This window comes from Ostrinia furnacalis, unplaced genomic scaffold (genome assembly GCF_004193835.3).
Source record: "Ostrinia furnacalis isolate ACB-3 unplaced genomic scaffold, ASM419383v2 OfSCF0322, whole genome shotgun sequence".
NCBI lineage: Eukaryota > Metazoa > Arthropoda > Insecta > Lepidoptera > Crambidae > Ostrinia > Ostrinia furnacalis.
In genome coordinates this window covers 684,606-701,889 of record NW_021130561.1, presented here as the reverse complement: position 1 = coordinate 701,889, position 17,284 = coordinate 684,606, and the positions used below count along the sequence as shown (strand labels likewise).

Here is a 17,284-nt window from a genome sequence, read left to right as displayed (position 1 = left end):
GGGCACACTGAAAACCAGCGCCGTGGCCTTCGTTACCGTGGGCCACGGCATATGCTGAGTGGGGTCCCGTTGCAGTGGGCATCTTGTTGGTGAATGGGTGGCACTGCTCAGTTTACTCTTGTTTTTATTTTTTCTTCTTCCATTATTATGTGCCACTGTCATGTCTATATAATTGCCTGTATTTGTGTAATGTCCATTGTAATAAATGTATCTTTCTTTCTTTCTATTTTGTTCACCTTACGCAATGTATCGTAATACCTAAATAAATTTATTTCACAACATGCATGCGTGGGAAAAAAACTTGATGATAAAATAACGAGATGACCAATTAAAGTCATTAATTTAATCTAATGCTCGAATTATCTCATATAAAATGGTATAAAAATAAACGATAGGTTTTTTAACAGTTCAAATTAACATACAATTTTATCTTGAAATGTAGGTACCTACTTACACATAATATTATTATTACATGTACTACTAACGTGACTAAGTACTGAAAAGATTAAATTGGCAGTTACATTGGTTAACTAGTTTGTGTCAAAAATGATAATTTTTAAGTAAAATAAATGCTTTTTCAAAATTTTTATTTAAATATTGTGTGTCTGAGTGTAAATGAGATCAATGTTCATAAATGTTTGAGTGAAACAAGTGTTTTAATAAAACAATTTCAAGCTATTATCATACGGGATACTCGTGCAAATAACAATGGATATCAACAGTTACCATGGCAACGGGACTGTTGATAATTCCCGGGAGTTTATGAAGGGCTTAGGTCGAATGTTCTACATAATAAACCCCAAGGACCATTTGTATGAAGACGAAGAGGAGGTGCCCAACTTTTACGTTCAGGTATTGTAGTTTTTATGTTCGAAGCATAAACTTTTTCTTTTTTGAGTACAAACCTCTTTAGCAAATGTTGGCATAAAAACTTGTTTGTTAAATTAAATTAAAGAGTATGGAATGCGTAAAGAACTTCTTGTAAAGTATAAAGAAGCACTGGCCACTAGAAATGTTCATTTTATTTTCTTTGATTTTCTTTTGTTTTATTTTAATCTTGTGCAAACGATATTCATTAAAATTTGTCATCCGATGTCATGTTTTGTAAAAATGTCGTAGTTTTTATTTTTCTTGAATAAAATTAATCAAAAAATTTGTAAAGGTAGAAATGCGCCATTATTAATTTGTTGACACATAATTTATTTTACTGAAACTGTGGGTAAGGATTTGATAATGTTTATTTGACTTATTTTTTTCAGTCATGGCCATATTTCTTTATGTTCATGTTGATCGAACACATTGTATTGAAATTAGAGGGAAAGAAAGGAGTCAGGCTCAATGATGGACTGACGAGTATTTCCAATGGCATATTCCTAGAAGGTGGAAGGTGAGTGGGTTATAATTTTACTTTGCTTTAAAATTTAATTAAAAAAGTAACTCTAATCGTTGATTAAAGTCTAAATTAACTCAGTCAGTGTCTAAGGTAGGGGAGACCTAGGAGAGTTGTGACAATTTTTACTTTAGGGGCCATATCTCGCTCAAAAAACATTCCACAACTATGAATCATACAAATTAATGTAGCACCGTTCCTTCTGTTTTCAAAACAATCACCAAAGTTAACTAAAGTATCAGGGTTTCTAAGAAAATCACCAAAATCTTAGACCACTCCCTCTGTCACAACTCTCCTAGCACCGAGGTAAGTTGTGACAGGCACATACGTAAATATGACAGACGTCATATTTACGTAACCGTGCCTCTTGCGCCGCCCGCAGGTACTTAGTCAAGAAGAGCGTCTTAAAAGCGACAAACAAGCGTTTTTACCAACTTCCTAACTATATTAAGTAAGGAGAAATCGTCCTTGTCACAATTCACCTCTGTCACAACTCTCCTAGGTCTCTCCTATGGGATCGGCACGGGAGGGTGTTTTTGGTATGTCAAACTTCAGCGTGACTTCAAAATGTGCATCATATTTTGTATTCTGTGTCACGTCATAATAATATGTATGCTTCCCGTGCCGCTTCCCTATCTCAGGCTCTGACTGATTTAAGCTAGACATACATACATTAATACTTTTCTCCAGCTTTGGAATTGTGTGAGAGCTCTTAAACACCAAGCCATTTTTCAGTTAACCTAATGTAATATTATGTTAAACTTTACCAATTTCTGGCCAAAAAGTTCAAATGAAAGAAATTCTGTGATTATAACTCAGAAGTAGAAGATTGTGTTTTCTTATCGAGAAAAAAGCGCAAAAAAGTAATTAGAAATTGACCCAATTAAAAGAAAAGAAACGCCTTGGAAATGAGAAAAACCTTTTAACAGAATTAAAAATGTCCATTAAAAGAGGGCTCAGAATGTATATACCTACCTATAAGTACTTTTGCATTGCCTAAATTGAAAAATTTCGCGGTAAAGCTTACCCTTAAGTCCCTTTAATTATTATTTTTAATTATAACAAGTAGAGAACATAATTTTTTTTCGCCTAAAAATACAACGAATTTCTTATCCACTTTATGATGGAAAATTTTCCTTGGAAAATTAATGAATGCTTCTAAGAAAACCCTGTTGGTTGTAACCCCTAAATAATATTATGGTGATGTTGTTTATATATTTTTTTTATTTATATTAAGACGTTTACGTACGTGTGTAAATCTTCTATCTTCTATTTAAATAAAAATGAATTGATGTTCGTTAGTCTGATTAAAACTCGAGAACGGCTGGGCCGATTGAGCTGATTTTGGTGTTAAAATGTTTGTCGTAGTCCAGGGTAGGTCTAAACGGTGAGCAAATAAGGAAAGAGTTGCTTATTTATTGCCTTAAGGCGGAACAGAGTTCGCCGGGTCAGCTAGTAATAAATAAAATGGTATTGAGTCTTTTGTATTCATACAGCATGTAGAGTAATTTGTTTCAGTTATTATATTCAACCGAGAATTATGTACCTACTCCTTGCATAATAATTTGATACCACATAATGCATTATTCTACAGATACCTACGATAAATAGCTAGACAATAACTTTTTGTTAGAAACTCTTTTTTTATGCATAACAAAACAGGGCAAGTATTTGCCCGCAATCGCACCTGGTGTCAAGTGAGATGCAGTCTAGGATGAATTCGCCCCTATAACAACTATCTAAGACCCATGTGTTTATTTTGACGTGCTATCGTCTGTAATAAATTTAAATCTAGTAGGTATTTGAGTATCTACTTCTTTCATGATCGTGTTTAAATGTTTATTCCGCAGATTATTATGGCGTGGAGCAGAATCATACCTTTACACTTGGATCTTCACAAACTGGAGGCTTGTGAACCTCCCATGGGATTACACCAGCACTTGGTTCCTCGCTGCTTTGGGGGTTGATTTCTGCTACTACTGGATGCATAGAGCTTGTCATGGTAAGTTTTTATGGAGTTTATGAGCTTAGTTTCTGTAATAGCGTCTTTGAGCTGATAGCGGTGTTATGGGATCGAATCCCACTGGATGCAATTTAGTGTACACACGAGCGTTACCCTTATTTAAGGATGTTTGAATTGTATAGCGTACATACATTATTTTTTCTAATAAAGTATTATGTTATGTAGCATCGCAGCCGAAACTTCAAACCGTGAGTACATAATAAATGCAATCATTAATAAACGTCGTGTTAAGACCCGTGTCTTACTATTCTAAAAGTATTATGTTTATCATCAATCAGCTATCGGTTGTAAATACAAGCTCTAATCGATAAATAAATGGTAATTAGTAAACAAGGTTAATTGGTACAGTTAATAGGTATCAATTAAAGGATTAAAGTTGATGCTCACATTCAACGAACGGCTATAAAATTAATTGATGCTGTACAGAAGGAACCGAAGCCAATTCTTTGGCAAGATTTAAAACAAAAGAGTTCGATTCTGAAGAGAATAACGCCCGTATTCACAAACATTACTATGAGGTCTCACAGTGCGCGTTCACACACGAACCAATCACAGAGCTCTATTCAACGCTGTGCGATCGATTTGCTGCTTCACATAAAGCAAGCATCGTTTGTGAATACGAGGGTTAGTCTCTAAGACAAGCGGTTACTTTTTCAAGTAAAAATCATAATTACTGTAAAGTATAATAGGGGAGAGTTCGGTATATTGTACCGCCGGGTAAATTGTACCACCCTCATATTTCGTAAAGTATTTATTGATTGTCTGTAATTGCAACACTCAGCGATACACAACTAAATTCAATTACTATCGGCCATGTGGTTTTTGCCGTGACAACAAACACGTGTGTTTTATTTTGAAAAGTATTTTTTCATTGTTTTCAAGTAACTTTTGACAATGCATGTTTAGTTTGTAATTTTGTTAAATTTAATCACAGGGTGTTTCTAATATATTATTTAGAAGCGTAAATTAGTGCGGATTACAATTATTTGAAACATTTTTCGGTATTTATAAGCTATATTTTTTACCGATTTTTTAAAAGCACTATCACCTAGTCGGCTAAATTGTACCACATCAAGTTGTATGGAACTTTACCAAAGGATTTTGAATTTTTTTTTAGTAAATCATATTTTGAAGTTATAATAGCGTAGTTATGTTTGACTAACAATAAATGAAAGCAAAATACTGGCAAAGTAGATTACAAGTGTGCGTTACGATAATTGGAATTACAAAACTTGTACTCAAAATCGTGATAACGTGTAAAACAATATCGATTGTCTATGTTATTAACTACTGTTCGTTTTCGTTTCCTAATTTGTTAAGAATGTATCGATAATATTTTGCCATAGTTTTTTTATGGGCTTGAAATTTATTGAAATCCAATTTAGTAACCCTGTGGTACAAATTATCGAACCGGTTGGCTAAATTGGACCGAAGCTCTGAGCTCGTATTTTGTTGATTTGTGCTAAATTTACAACAATCATGTTAATTAATACTTATGACATAGTAAGTTGAACAATTTATCTTTTATTATATACCATGGACATTAGCAAAAACAAAAGAAAACTATGTGTAAAATGGGATTGAAAAAAGACTGGTCCAAATTAGCGGACTCTCCCTTATACGTTTCAGAAATCCACATTCTATGGGCGCAACACCAAGTACACCACACTTCGGAGGACTTCAACATGGGTGTGGGCATCAGGCAGTCAGCATTGCAAGGGTGGTGTGGTTTCGTAAGTATCATACAGTCAACTCAGCCTACCATAAAATAGGCAATAATTAGCGAGTGATATATTTCCATACTACTCAATTGGTGATGGTATACGGAGCTGAGACGTGGTCGCTTACTATGTGCCTCATACTTCTTATGAGGCTCAAGGTCACCCAAAGGGCGATGGAGCGTGCTATGCTCAAAGTTTCCCTGCGTGATCGTATCAGAAATGAGGAGATCTGTAAGAGAACCAGAGTGACTGGCTAGAACCGTAGAATCGCTAAAATCAAGTGGCAATGGGCGGGGCTCTTAGCTCGTAGAGCTGATGGCCGCTGCGCGCTGGGGCAGGAAAATTCTTGAGCGGCGACCACGAGCCGGAAGAAGTAGCGTGGGCAGGTCTCCCACTAGGTGGACCGACGATCTGGTGAAGGTCGCGGGAAGTGCCTGGATGCGAGCGGCGCAGGATCAGTCTTCGTGGAAATCCTTGGCGGAGGCCTTGATCCAGCTATGGACGTCTTTCGGCTGAAACGAACGAACGAACGAACACAAGAATATAGTATTTAGCTCAGCACGAGGGCTTAAAACACAAAATTAGGAAAATAAGTTTTCCAATTCAATAAACGGAACGCTAGCGAGTTATAAACAACTTTGCCGTACCTAGCAACTTTGAAAGAAAATATAACAACTAAAACTTTAGCCATAACCCGCACTATGGCGTGTATAAATTACGATTATTTGCAATTCAAAACAATGTCTTTGTTGCTAACCGAAACTTAAGCAAAGTTTCTAAAGCCATGTCTTAGTCGAGCTTTATCGTAAGCTCTTCAAAAGTTCAAGTGTTTCTCGACTATAGTAAAATGGCTACATTGTTTTGAATAAGCTAAATTTTTGGCATTGATAATCCTGAAACAATTTGAAAGTTTTTAGAATTTCAATTTGGGCAGAAAATCAAGCACTTTATAAATAAAATGTGTTGAAAACTCTAAACTGTTTAGCTTCAAGTCAAATACAGTCTTCTCCCTTCACCCTATATCATTTCATTAAAATTCTGTTAGCATGGCTTGTCACATGAATCGGTCAACCACGTTTATTCTAAAGTAGAAGTATTTTCATGAGCATTTGTGCCTCTGAGTGTTTAACTTTAAATCTACTTATCCTATGGCCAAAGAGCTACACTGCTACATACTTAATTTCGGATTAATCTGTCACTTTCACATTTTGTTCTAAACTAAAGACAACCCACAAGCCTACCTATGACTTTCTAGTTACAATACTTATTATTTTTTGAACTGTCATGGTTTCATGGAATAGTTATATACGAGATTACTACCATGTACCACCTTAATTTCCTTTGCTACTCCGTGATCATTCATGGCGCTTGTAACAGTGCCGAAATATCGGAGGCTCGTAAATAAAAAGTTACATGGTAGGTAGCAATCCCTTAGTCCTTAACTTAGCATTAAGTCCGCCTTGTGTACAGTGTTCTATGTATGTGCATATAAGTTTGAAATCTATACTAATTTTATAAATGCGAAAGTAACTCTGTCTGTCTGTCTGCCTCGCTTTCACGCCTATACCACTGAACCGATTTTGATGAAATTTGGCATAGAGATAGTTTGAGTCCCGGGGAAGGACATAGGATAGTTTTTATCCCGGTTTTTGAAACAGGAACGCGCGTGGTAAAGTTTTTATGTGACAGACAAAATTCCACGCGGGCGAAGCCGCGGACGGAAAGCTAGTAAATAAATAAATCCCGTAGATAACAATTCTAATCTGGAGTTACATATTGTTCTTCACATTTATTCCAGCTATGCTACCTACCCCTAGCATTGGCCATCCCTCCCGCCCAGTTCATAATGCACCACCAGTTCAGCTACCTCTACATGTTCTGGATCCACACCGAAGCCATCAAGAGCTTGGGCCCCCTGGAGTACATCCTCAACACTCCCAGCCACCATAGGATTCACCATGGTAAGTAAATATTGTGTGGAGACGTTTCCACCTCTAAAATCGGTCAAATATGTCATGGGTGTCTGTAAAGTCGTTGTCAAGTAAGGTTTCGTTTTTAAATTTGATACACCATGGTGACTGAAGGCCAAGTCCTTCATTTGCCTGTGCAATGGTAATCCCTAACGGATTAGATATCCCTGAATGGGTAAATTTATTAATGTGGGCTCTAGAAGAACTTCAATTCAAAGTTAAGACGTAATCCTAAAATCTATGTTTACAAAAGATGTGAAAATATATTTATTTTTAAGCATAAACTTGTTATCGTGGGTGCGTAATACATTAAACAAGCCATTTATCGTAGCAAATTGATTGAGACTGACTGAACCTACAACATCCCTACACATTAATTAAATCAGCCTTGATTCACTTACAAGGCAAACCGTGTTATTTTCTAAAGATTTATACCCTAACTTTTTCATTCAGCGCAATTAGATACATACTTGTATCTCCAGCCTTATTTCTTAACACATTATTACTCGCCCGACATATAGAAATAAATTCACTTATTTCATGAAATAAATCAAGCTGAAAAACTGAGATGTCGGCAATATCATTAATTAGAGCCTTCATTTCACGTGTCTCAAATATTATAGAATTTTCTATTTTCCTTTTATAAAAGATTTTCTTGATGATAAGACCGTAGTTGAAAGGAAACAGGTTTTGGTTCAGAACGAGGTATTATTAAAACATCGTGATACACGTGTGCTCAAAATCCTATATCGTTAAGTTACTATGTAAAATCAAGTGCCTATGGTACGAATTTACCTATTCTTATTTTATTAGGTAAATGATAAATACAAGTATGATTCAACTTAGGTGATAGTGAATTCATTTCTTGATTAAGTTTCTCTAATTATTTTATAATACTTACATCCTTACAAAATCTTGTGTCAACTTGCAAAATTTTATTTTTCTTGTACGATCGAACGAAGTCGAAAGAGAACTAAGAAATTCAATAATTAGCAAACTCCTGAAGCATTGAAGCGAGCAATTTCGTTAAAGATATTTGATAGTATCAGGTTTCCATCAGGGTGATTGGGTTTCTAGCTAAGCAATCTACGTTCAAACTTCAATCAGTAATGTTTATCAAATATTTCGAAATGCCAAGCAAATATTATAATAAACTAAATGGACTCTTTCATGATCATGGCGTGGGCGCTTGCAACAGTGCCAAATATTATATCCGAGACTCGAAATTAAGGTACCTATCTGGTAGCAATCCCGTAAATAAGAAAATATTCTGTCAGTGACCATGAAAGTTTAAAAGCTAGACGTAGCGATGATCAGTGAAGTGAAACTGTAGCAAAATGTTTCTTTATCCTATAGGATAAGGATAAATTCGCTTCGTATTGCTATAGCAATGAATTTTGTTTAATAATAAATAATTGTATAAGAAAACGCTATTATCAGGACCCGGAAGAATAATTCATTATCTGAGTATCATTATTAGCTCATTTTGACCTCTTTAATTACCAAAAGCAAATGGGGGATTTGCCATGCCTTCCACACGCTATCCAGACCGTTTGGGGAGGCATAACCCCATTTTAATCCACGGAAAAAGTGCAAGTGGTCTTATTCTACTCCGTCGGAAAAACACGGGGCCTAGAACTAGACTTTGTTAGCTAAAGTATCATTTAGTTTAGTTCTGTATTTCAAATTATTATTGTTATTGTTATTCCAAAATAATAAAAAATATAAAATTAACTTACTGTTATCAGGAAGTAACCCATTCTGCATTGACGTGAACTACGGAGGAGTTCTGATTATCTGGGACAAACTCTTCGGGACGTTTAGACTTGAGAAGAAGGGCGACCGTATAGTCTACGGGTTGATTTACAACCAACCTTCTTTCAATCCGTTGCATTTACAGGTTGGTATTTTTTATAAGAAACAGGATTGTTAAGAATAAGTAAAAATGTGTTAGTAGCTACTAAATCTTATCAGAGTCAAAGTCTAACCCTGGATCGGACCATCTTACTTAAAATACAATTTAAACGTCAAAAGTATGTCAGACCCCATATAAAAACAGCGGTTAAGGTTAAAGTTAAGGTGATGCAACTCAGCCTAAGCCTTTATAGCACTTATGTAGTCCTCCTACCTAAATATCTGGTCATCGTAGTTTTTAGTTAAATGTTTTGTTAATCGTATAGCATGTTAGTTAATTTCTTGTTATTTTTTAGACATTTTACACAAAATACGTGGTAACCAGATTCCAAGAATACAATAATTGGGTTCACAAGATACGAGCTGTATTCAGTAGACCCAGCTGGAAGCCTGAAAACTCAGTCCGTTTCAAGGATATGCCTGAAGATGTGAGTTATACCTACCTTATTAATAGGTGCATTATTAGGATTAGGTAAACTGGATGAGAATGCCTTATGGCATTAAGTTCGCCTTGTTAAAATTTTGGCATTGAAGTATAAATAAATAAATTATTTATTAATCTGTCCATATTTCAAAGGGCAGCCAACGAAAGCTAGATATGTGCAGTAGAATAGAAAAGAAACCATGCTGCTTTATGGCGTTCTTTGAAGACTTGCGTTCATTAATAGACCACCATTATAAAGTCTGAACTTATCCCGAATTCCTAATGATTTTCTAATCTAATCAGTTAAGGGTCCATAAGACAGTCGAACATTTAAATGGGCTGAACTTGACATTCACATTAAAGCATATGCACAGACGTTACAGTAGCAAAAGATGTACCATATTAGAGAAATAGCGATATTTTCTTGCAATAGGTACATAGAATTTTGTATTCGTTCCGACCGGTCATTGTGTAAGTCATTGGGGGAGGCATGTTCAGCAGTGGACGTCCTATACCTAGCTGAAATGATGATGATGTTTGTAAGGTACTTGATACAAATAAGGCCTACCTAACTTTAAATGCTTATATTTCAATAAATATTAACGCCAATTAACAAAAACAAGGTTAATTAACTTCTTCCATCCTTTAATTTTAGCAATATTACAAAAAATAATACAATTTTTAACTAAATCTATTCAAAATAAGCAAATTACGAAACCACTGATTTTGGCTTTATTAAATCACCTACACGGAGTAAGGCCTACATGATTCAAATGCCTCTAGACCTTAAAATTGAGGTTGTATTAAACAAAATGCGGTCTTATAACATAAAACACGTCGATTTGTTTGCGTTATCAAAATTTTACATACCAAGTAAACAGAAATATACTGTATATCTCTAGATAAACTAAAATGCCACTTATTAAGAATTATACATAAATTATAGATAAAATTAAATATTCATAGTAACAAAGTAATGATTCCTTACCTAAATTGTCAAAAAAAAAAAGAAAAACAAACAATATAATTTTTTTGTATAGGGCTTATTAAAACACCGTGTTCGAATGTAAACAAAATAAGATCTCAATTTTTGTTAGAACCAGGGCATAAAAAGGCTTCTGAATCATCACTACGAACTCCTACACAATCTTTGTGATACCACCAAAAGCAGTCGCATATCTGCTACATTGTCTTCGAGACAGGCATGATAATACCAGCTTTTATTCTCCTTTCCTTTAGAATTATACATACGGCTTTTTTTCTTATTTTTAATTGGTTTTGTATTTTGTTTCATTTTTTTACAGGTTTGGTAATTTTTTTCGACTCAGTTTTCTTTTTATTTTCTGTGCTGTTAGTAACATTCATATTAACCCACTTACTCCTACCAGGTGTTATAACACCGCTAAAAAGTAGTTCGGAATATCCTCAGATAAATTATAAAAATATCGAGAATTTATTTACTGTTCCTTGTATTTTCTCTTCATTACGAATCAAGCTGTAATTGAGTATGTTCGATATCGCATATTTGCTTTATTTTGTTAGTATTTTACTATTTTGAATTCTGTTATTTAGTTTTGTGCAAAAACGTCATATAAAAGCTAAGATATTTCATAAACTTGCTAGTAATACCTCAGATTATACTAGTTATTATTTTAGGTACTACTGTTAGCTACAAAACTATAAACTTATGTTTTTGAAAAGCTTTACATTTTTGAGACTTTTTATGACAAAATTACGATCGGTGTTTTAACACCTGGTCGCATAATCGACGTCTAACTTGTATATTCATTAAAAGTTTAGGCCACGATATAAAAGACCGCTGAGACTTCACGAAATAGTGGAAATATTAGAAAACATTGACGACGATGATCAGATAACGAATTACATAGCAATTTTACCACCAGAAAATGCTAATGCAGAAGCAACAGATGAAGATTCTGGTGAAGAAGACCACGTTACCTTACAAAATCTTCCAGGTTAGCCTGCTTCCGTTTATCTAACTATAGTTACTTATAGCGTGTAAGTTTTCTATTGCTATTTTTCGTGAATTACCAGGTTCTCAACTTAGAGCCGAGGCAGAAGTACAGTACGACAAGTCTTCTTCAGACAAAGAGGATAACAACCCGCTTTCTGAATTTTTTAAAGTAAGACGAAATGAATCTAATGATGCCTCCAATGCAGCTAGTTCTTCTGCCAAGAAAGTACCTACCGCAATCACAATTATTACAACAATGCAATATAGTGCAAGTACCTTCTGTTAAAGTTTGTGCCAAACAATATTTATGAAGAATGGCGCCACAACCAGGGTCTACGGAGTTTATATCCCTATGTACATACATAGGGATGTAAGCTCCGTAGACCCGGTAGACCCGTAGACGAGTACATACTCGTACTACTGTACTTACGAGTACTACATGCAACTGACATATAAAATTTGCAAGAAAAAAACAATTTGGTGTAAAAAATGCGCCACGTACTAAAGTATCCTGGGTTATGATTTATGTCTCCACCATCCTCCTACCTCCTCTGAATAAGATTTTGGTATTTTTTAAATAAATGTGTATAACTTACAACTCGTTTTTAACTCTTAAACCTAACAAAATCATAGTATAATTTTATCACGTAGTAGTAGTCCATTCTCCGACCAGGTGTTATAACACCACCCATTTTCCGGCTTTTCCAGTTGACCAAGAATTTTTCTAAAATTTTTCTGTGGATACTTGACCTCTATTTAGAAACATACTAAAAATTTATAAAAATTGACAAGGATAAAAAGTTTCAGGAGTATCTGGGTTAAATAAATATTTAGTTACTCTTTGACTCATTTAGTTTAATGAATTTGTCCGTAATCAGGTGTTGACATAAATATCTAATATGGCCTACCATGCTGAAATAAGGCCTAGGCCTTATTAGATATCTCGCTCTTGTTGTCTTTAAAAATTTACAAATAATGCATCTATAGCCAGTAGTACAAATTAAGGTAATTATTAGCTAGTAAGAAATATTTAGAAATGATTACTAAGGAAAGCTTAATCTAAAACAGCGTCATTTTACCGAAAATTGAAGATGAAATCGCCAGATTTTTATAAGAGAGCACGAAATCACCCACCACCTTAGAAGAACGCGTGCCAATTGGTGCTGGGATAGTGGATCGGGACGCTCTTGCTCTCTACTGGGTTATAGGGTATATGAGTACGTGTCCTTGAAGTATTATCCCGCTCGGATTTATTTATCTGTGTTTTCTGATGTATAGGCCTTATTAGAACGTAGGCCTTATTTGTATCAAGTACCTTATTTGTATATTGGCGTCTGTCAGTATTTACAGAATACTACAGTATCTTTTAGCATTTTCAGCAGCTGTCCCCAAAAATGGTCAAATAAACCGCCGAAACCTAGTGCGAGGATTATAATAAATCAAAGCAAAAGCCGCACAATATCATTGTTCCTGATATAATATTCCGTTATTCCAGCCCGCGATTTATACGAGGGTGAAATATGACGTCATTTTGCCGAGCTGGTGCTCAGCGTACCTCGTCATACATTACGTGCTGGTGCTGTGCGGGTTCCATCAACTGTTTTTGATGCACACGGTTAGTATACCTGGATGATTTATTAAGTCTATAATGTCACTTTTTCTAGCTAATACCAGGCCTGTTCATCTCCGCGAGTTTACATCGAAAACAAAACACGCACGATGGCCCACCTACAGGATACTATTCGACAAGGCCTCACATGAGCGAACATTGACTCACGCACGCGTATTCTTGTGTATGATGGAAGAAAATAAAGAAAATGGTGTACTAAATACTGTGCAGTATTTAACTGCCTAAATAATAATAAAAACACAGAATGTACTTTTTAAGTTGCCTCAAGACACTGAGAGGTAAATAAGTAGTTAATATTATTCATGATAATTCATGCTAAATCATGTATTTCCTTCGCCATTTTCCGCAGTTTGGCATCTCACGTCACATCATTTTACCGAAGTCAGCCCTATAGCTTCGGCGCAGTGCCGATCACTGACGTTTGTCAACAAAATGGTGCTTGACTCTTGAGACAGACTAAATTACACCATATTGTTAATGACATTGAGCATAATTTTTTTAAGTACTTTTGCGAAGTAAAACTTCTGTACGTAGTACTTATCATTATTCTGTGCTAATACTTTTGCTTACTTATAATAATGTGGTTGACTGGCAGATAATGCCACCTGGCATTAAGTCCGCCACTGTACAGTTGTATGTGCAAAAGTGTAAATAAAATAAATAAAAATAAATAAATAATAATATACAACCGGCTAGTTTCCTAAAAAAAAAAATTTTAGTCCGTCAATTTTAATGTAAAAAAAATATTGGACACGTATATTTTTAATTAACAATCAAACAAATAATAACAAAGTTATAATGCGTTGAAGTGCGTGCACTCACTGACGTCACGGGCCTTTTCTTTAGAACTATGGCACGCTTTATCTCATAACATTTTCATTAGTTTTAAAAAGTGAAAAATACGGTGTCGAGTAGTTTTTGATAAGCTAACTGACAGACTAATTAAAACTCTTGCTATTTTACCCAGGAAACATTTCTCTAGGTTGTCTAGAAGAAATCGCTTCATAGCGATGAGACCGCCAAGTTATGCTGTCTCTTTTGTGTATTTCTTTCTTTTTTTGTGTAGCGTCGAATTAAGTGTTTCATCTATCTATCTAATGCCGTATCTCCGTAATCTGGTGGTCGAAGATTGGATTTGGATACGCTAAGTCCGAGATTCGAAATCTGGATAAGACACAAAAATCGCAGTTTTATTAGAACATGGCCAGCTTTAATCAACTTTATTGTCCAGATATAAATAATTACGATTATGTGCTTCGAAAGCCGTCGGACCGATTGAGCCATATTCAAACAATAAGAAGAAGAAATCAAGTAGGTAGTGCCTAGTGGTTTCAGTGACAAGATAATGCAAGCTTTAAGCGCGTTTTCTCCATCAATCCCTAATTTTAAGTGACCCCTATGGTAACACATAACAGGAACTTTGTTTTCATAGGGGTCACTTAATATTAGGTATTCTTGATGAAAACGGGTATTAGTGTCACATGATGATTTCAGTGTTAAAAAGAATACTTTAAAAAAAAATTCGAACCTATGACCTATGATATGACTACTGGCCGGCGGTATAACTCGGTGTTCGTGCGGGAGGGACATTATCGGCTGAAGTTCCCTTCAGCCTTACATTTATTACCCACTTACTGAAACATTTTGTTATTTATGACCAACAACGCCATTGATTACAAGTAAATTAGTGTGGCGAAACTCCATCGGGAAACCATGATTCCGCCTCTTGTGTAAGCCTTATACATATTTCATGACGCCTACCAATACGGAAAAACTTTCAAGCACTTGTAACTAGGGGCGTGTGGAATCAGTTCCTTTAGGTGAGTTTGGAACTTCCTACGTACCTTTGAGACCATGTAGATTTGTATAATAAGATCACATTTCATTGACAAGGTCAGAAATGTATTTCTTTAGTCAGAGATTCAGGACAATGATTCATACAAATGATATTCTTTGAGATACAAATAAAATAATTAATTTTTAATTTGCTAAGAAAATGTGGTAGAGACATCTACCAATGTAACAATAGGCTAAATTTTAACCAATGGTTCTGTATCTATATGAAATAAAAGTTAGAAGTAGTAATTACTGAACATTTTGACTTTTTGAACACAAATAATCTCATCTGAGTGCCTAGTGTGAGTTTACATAAAAAAAAATTACATAAAATGTACGACGGATTGTACAGCGCCGCTAGCGGAAACGTTCAAGAACTAAATGTTTCATACATTTTTTTAACACACAATACCTAAATATTGCAAGCTGGAAACATTGAATTTTAGGATGGATCCAGTTAATTTTGTAACCTATTATTGGTATCGTTGGATAGAGCTCGTGAAGCACTTTCAGGATCAGTAACCAGTTTTTGAATATCTTGTATAGTTTTTAATATTATTTGGTTTTACTAAATGTATGGAAGCTGGAATCATTGAATTTTTGGATAGATCCAGTTTAGTATGTAATTAATATTGGTACCGTTTGAAAGAGCTTGTGAAGCACTTTCAGAATCAGTAATCAGTTTTTCGATATCTTGTATAACTTAGAAATAATCGAGTGAGATCACTTAACGTTTCCACCCTGTATAGTCACTTTAAGAAAACTTTCATCCCATCAAATGTATATCACCACCTAGATAATAACCTAAATGATTTTTTCATCCCACCCAGGATGAAATAACATACGTGAATAATCTTGTAACTAGTATTTTTTAATATTTCTTACCTTACAGACTCTGCCGACTGCTACCACCTTCACCCTGCTACTTTACATCCTCGGCTCTCTAACCGTCTTCGGGATGATCCTGGATGCTTCTCCAAAGGTGCCAGCATACGAGATGGTCCGATGCATAGCGTCAGTTGTGCTGATCAGGTCTTTGGCTCCATGGAGTCTTGCTGCCCCCATCCAGTGGCTGTTCGTAGTCTCTGGATTGTTTTGGCTGATGTTCGTCAGTAGGAATGTGGAGATTAAAGCTGAAAAGAAAGGAGAATAGAGCTTTGTATATTGATTTTTAAAGTTGCTTTGGCTAAAAAAGACAAAAAGAAATTGGTATTTTTCTTCTGTTTTTTTTTACTAGACGCCACGCGAAACCAAATCAGCTGGATTTTCCTTCCCACTGACATGACGCCACGACAAAAAGAAATTGGTATTTTTTCTACTGTTTAAGTTGGTACTTTTTTGTAATATGAAAATACAAATGCGAGTTAATTATCCAGTGTTTTATTTATGGACTAACAGGGCAGGTATGGTACCATCCTAGACTGCATCTCACTTAGCATCAGAAGTAATTTCCGTTAAACACCTGTCTTGCTTTGCGTAAAAAAATGTTCTACCACCTCTAAAACAACTTTACGAGTAAGTTAAACTGAAGTGGAATTGTGTAAAGCAATAGTTATCATTTGACAGTACATAACGTACGATTATTCTGTCAAACGCTTTGTTCAACGGATTTTATCGTACGTTATGAACTGTCAAATGATTACGATTGCTTTACACAATTCCACCTCTGAACCCTATATTTCTATGAAGTATCGTTGCAGTCACTTATTATGAACTTATTTACTCCTAAAAACACTCTGTTATTCAGAGCGGCACTCAAAAGTTACTCTATCTAAGTTAAGCAAGCTCATTGGGAACTTTATCATTTCTGCAATTAAGTGCCCCCAGCTCAACTTAAAGCTGTCTCTCTTTAATCCAACGGTTAAATAAAGATGAAGATACTTTAGTATAAAGCGAGTAATCCGACACACGACTGTATTTGCTTTACTTCACACTTTTGGTGGTAAAAGCACTTGAATAAGAAATAAGGTCCAAAGTCAATGAGGGCTATCGTTTTAGCGCTCACCAGTTAGCGCCACTGTAGAGTAAGGTCCTGTCACTTGCTAGTAGCGAAGTCAGTGGCACCAACTGGTGAGCGCGAAAGTGGTAGGAGGACTATCGTACTTGCACTCATCAAGATGGCGCCACTGTAGAGTAAGGTCCTGTCAATCGCCAGGGGTGCCAACTGTTAAGTATAAAAACGATAGCCCTCATTGAGAAGATAGAGTCAGCGTCAAATAGTTCGTGACACCCAAAGCGGCCTTAAAGCTGACAACACAACCTTAGGTATTCCAATTGTAAAACAGACGTGTCGCGATCTTTTTGGCTACTTTGGGTGTCACGAACTATTTGACGCTGACTGTACGTACACTATTTTGTGGTAGTTTAATGTGGAATTAACTATCCCTACAATATCTATAAT

At 35.4% G+C, this 17,284-nt stretch overlaps 1 protein-coding gene across 1 annotated transcript; it reads left to right on the top strand.

Annotated features, from left to right (window-relative positions):
• The first annotated feature begins 577 nt into the window (after positions 1–577).
• Positions 578–16,240, top strand: LOC114360645 (alkylglycerol monooxygenase). The gene is made up of 9 exons (XM_028315402.1): positions 578–852; positions 1,260–1,387; positions 3,241–3,392; positions 5,043–5,146; positions 6,933–7,095; positions 8,853–9,004; positions 9,315–9,446; positions 12,913–13,032; positions 15,776–16,240. The coding sequence occupies exons 1-9, from the start codon at positions 709–711 to the stop codon at positions 16,034–16,036; spliced, it is 1,356 nt and encodes a 451-aa protein (XP_028171203.1). The 5' UTR covers positions 578–708; the 3' UTR covers positions 16,037–16,240.
• The last annotated feature ends 1,044 nt before the right edge of the window (positions 16,241–17,284 follow it).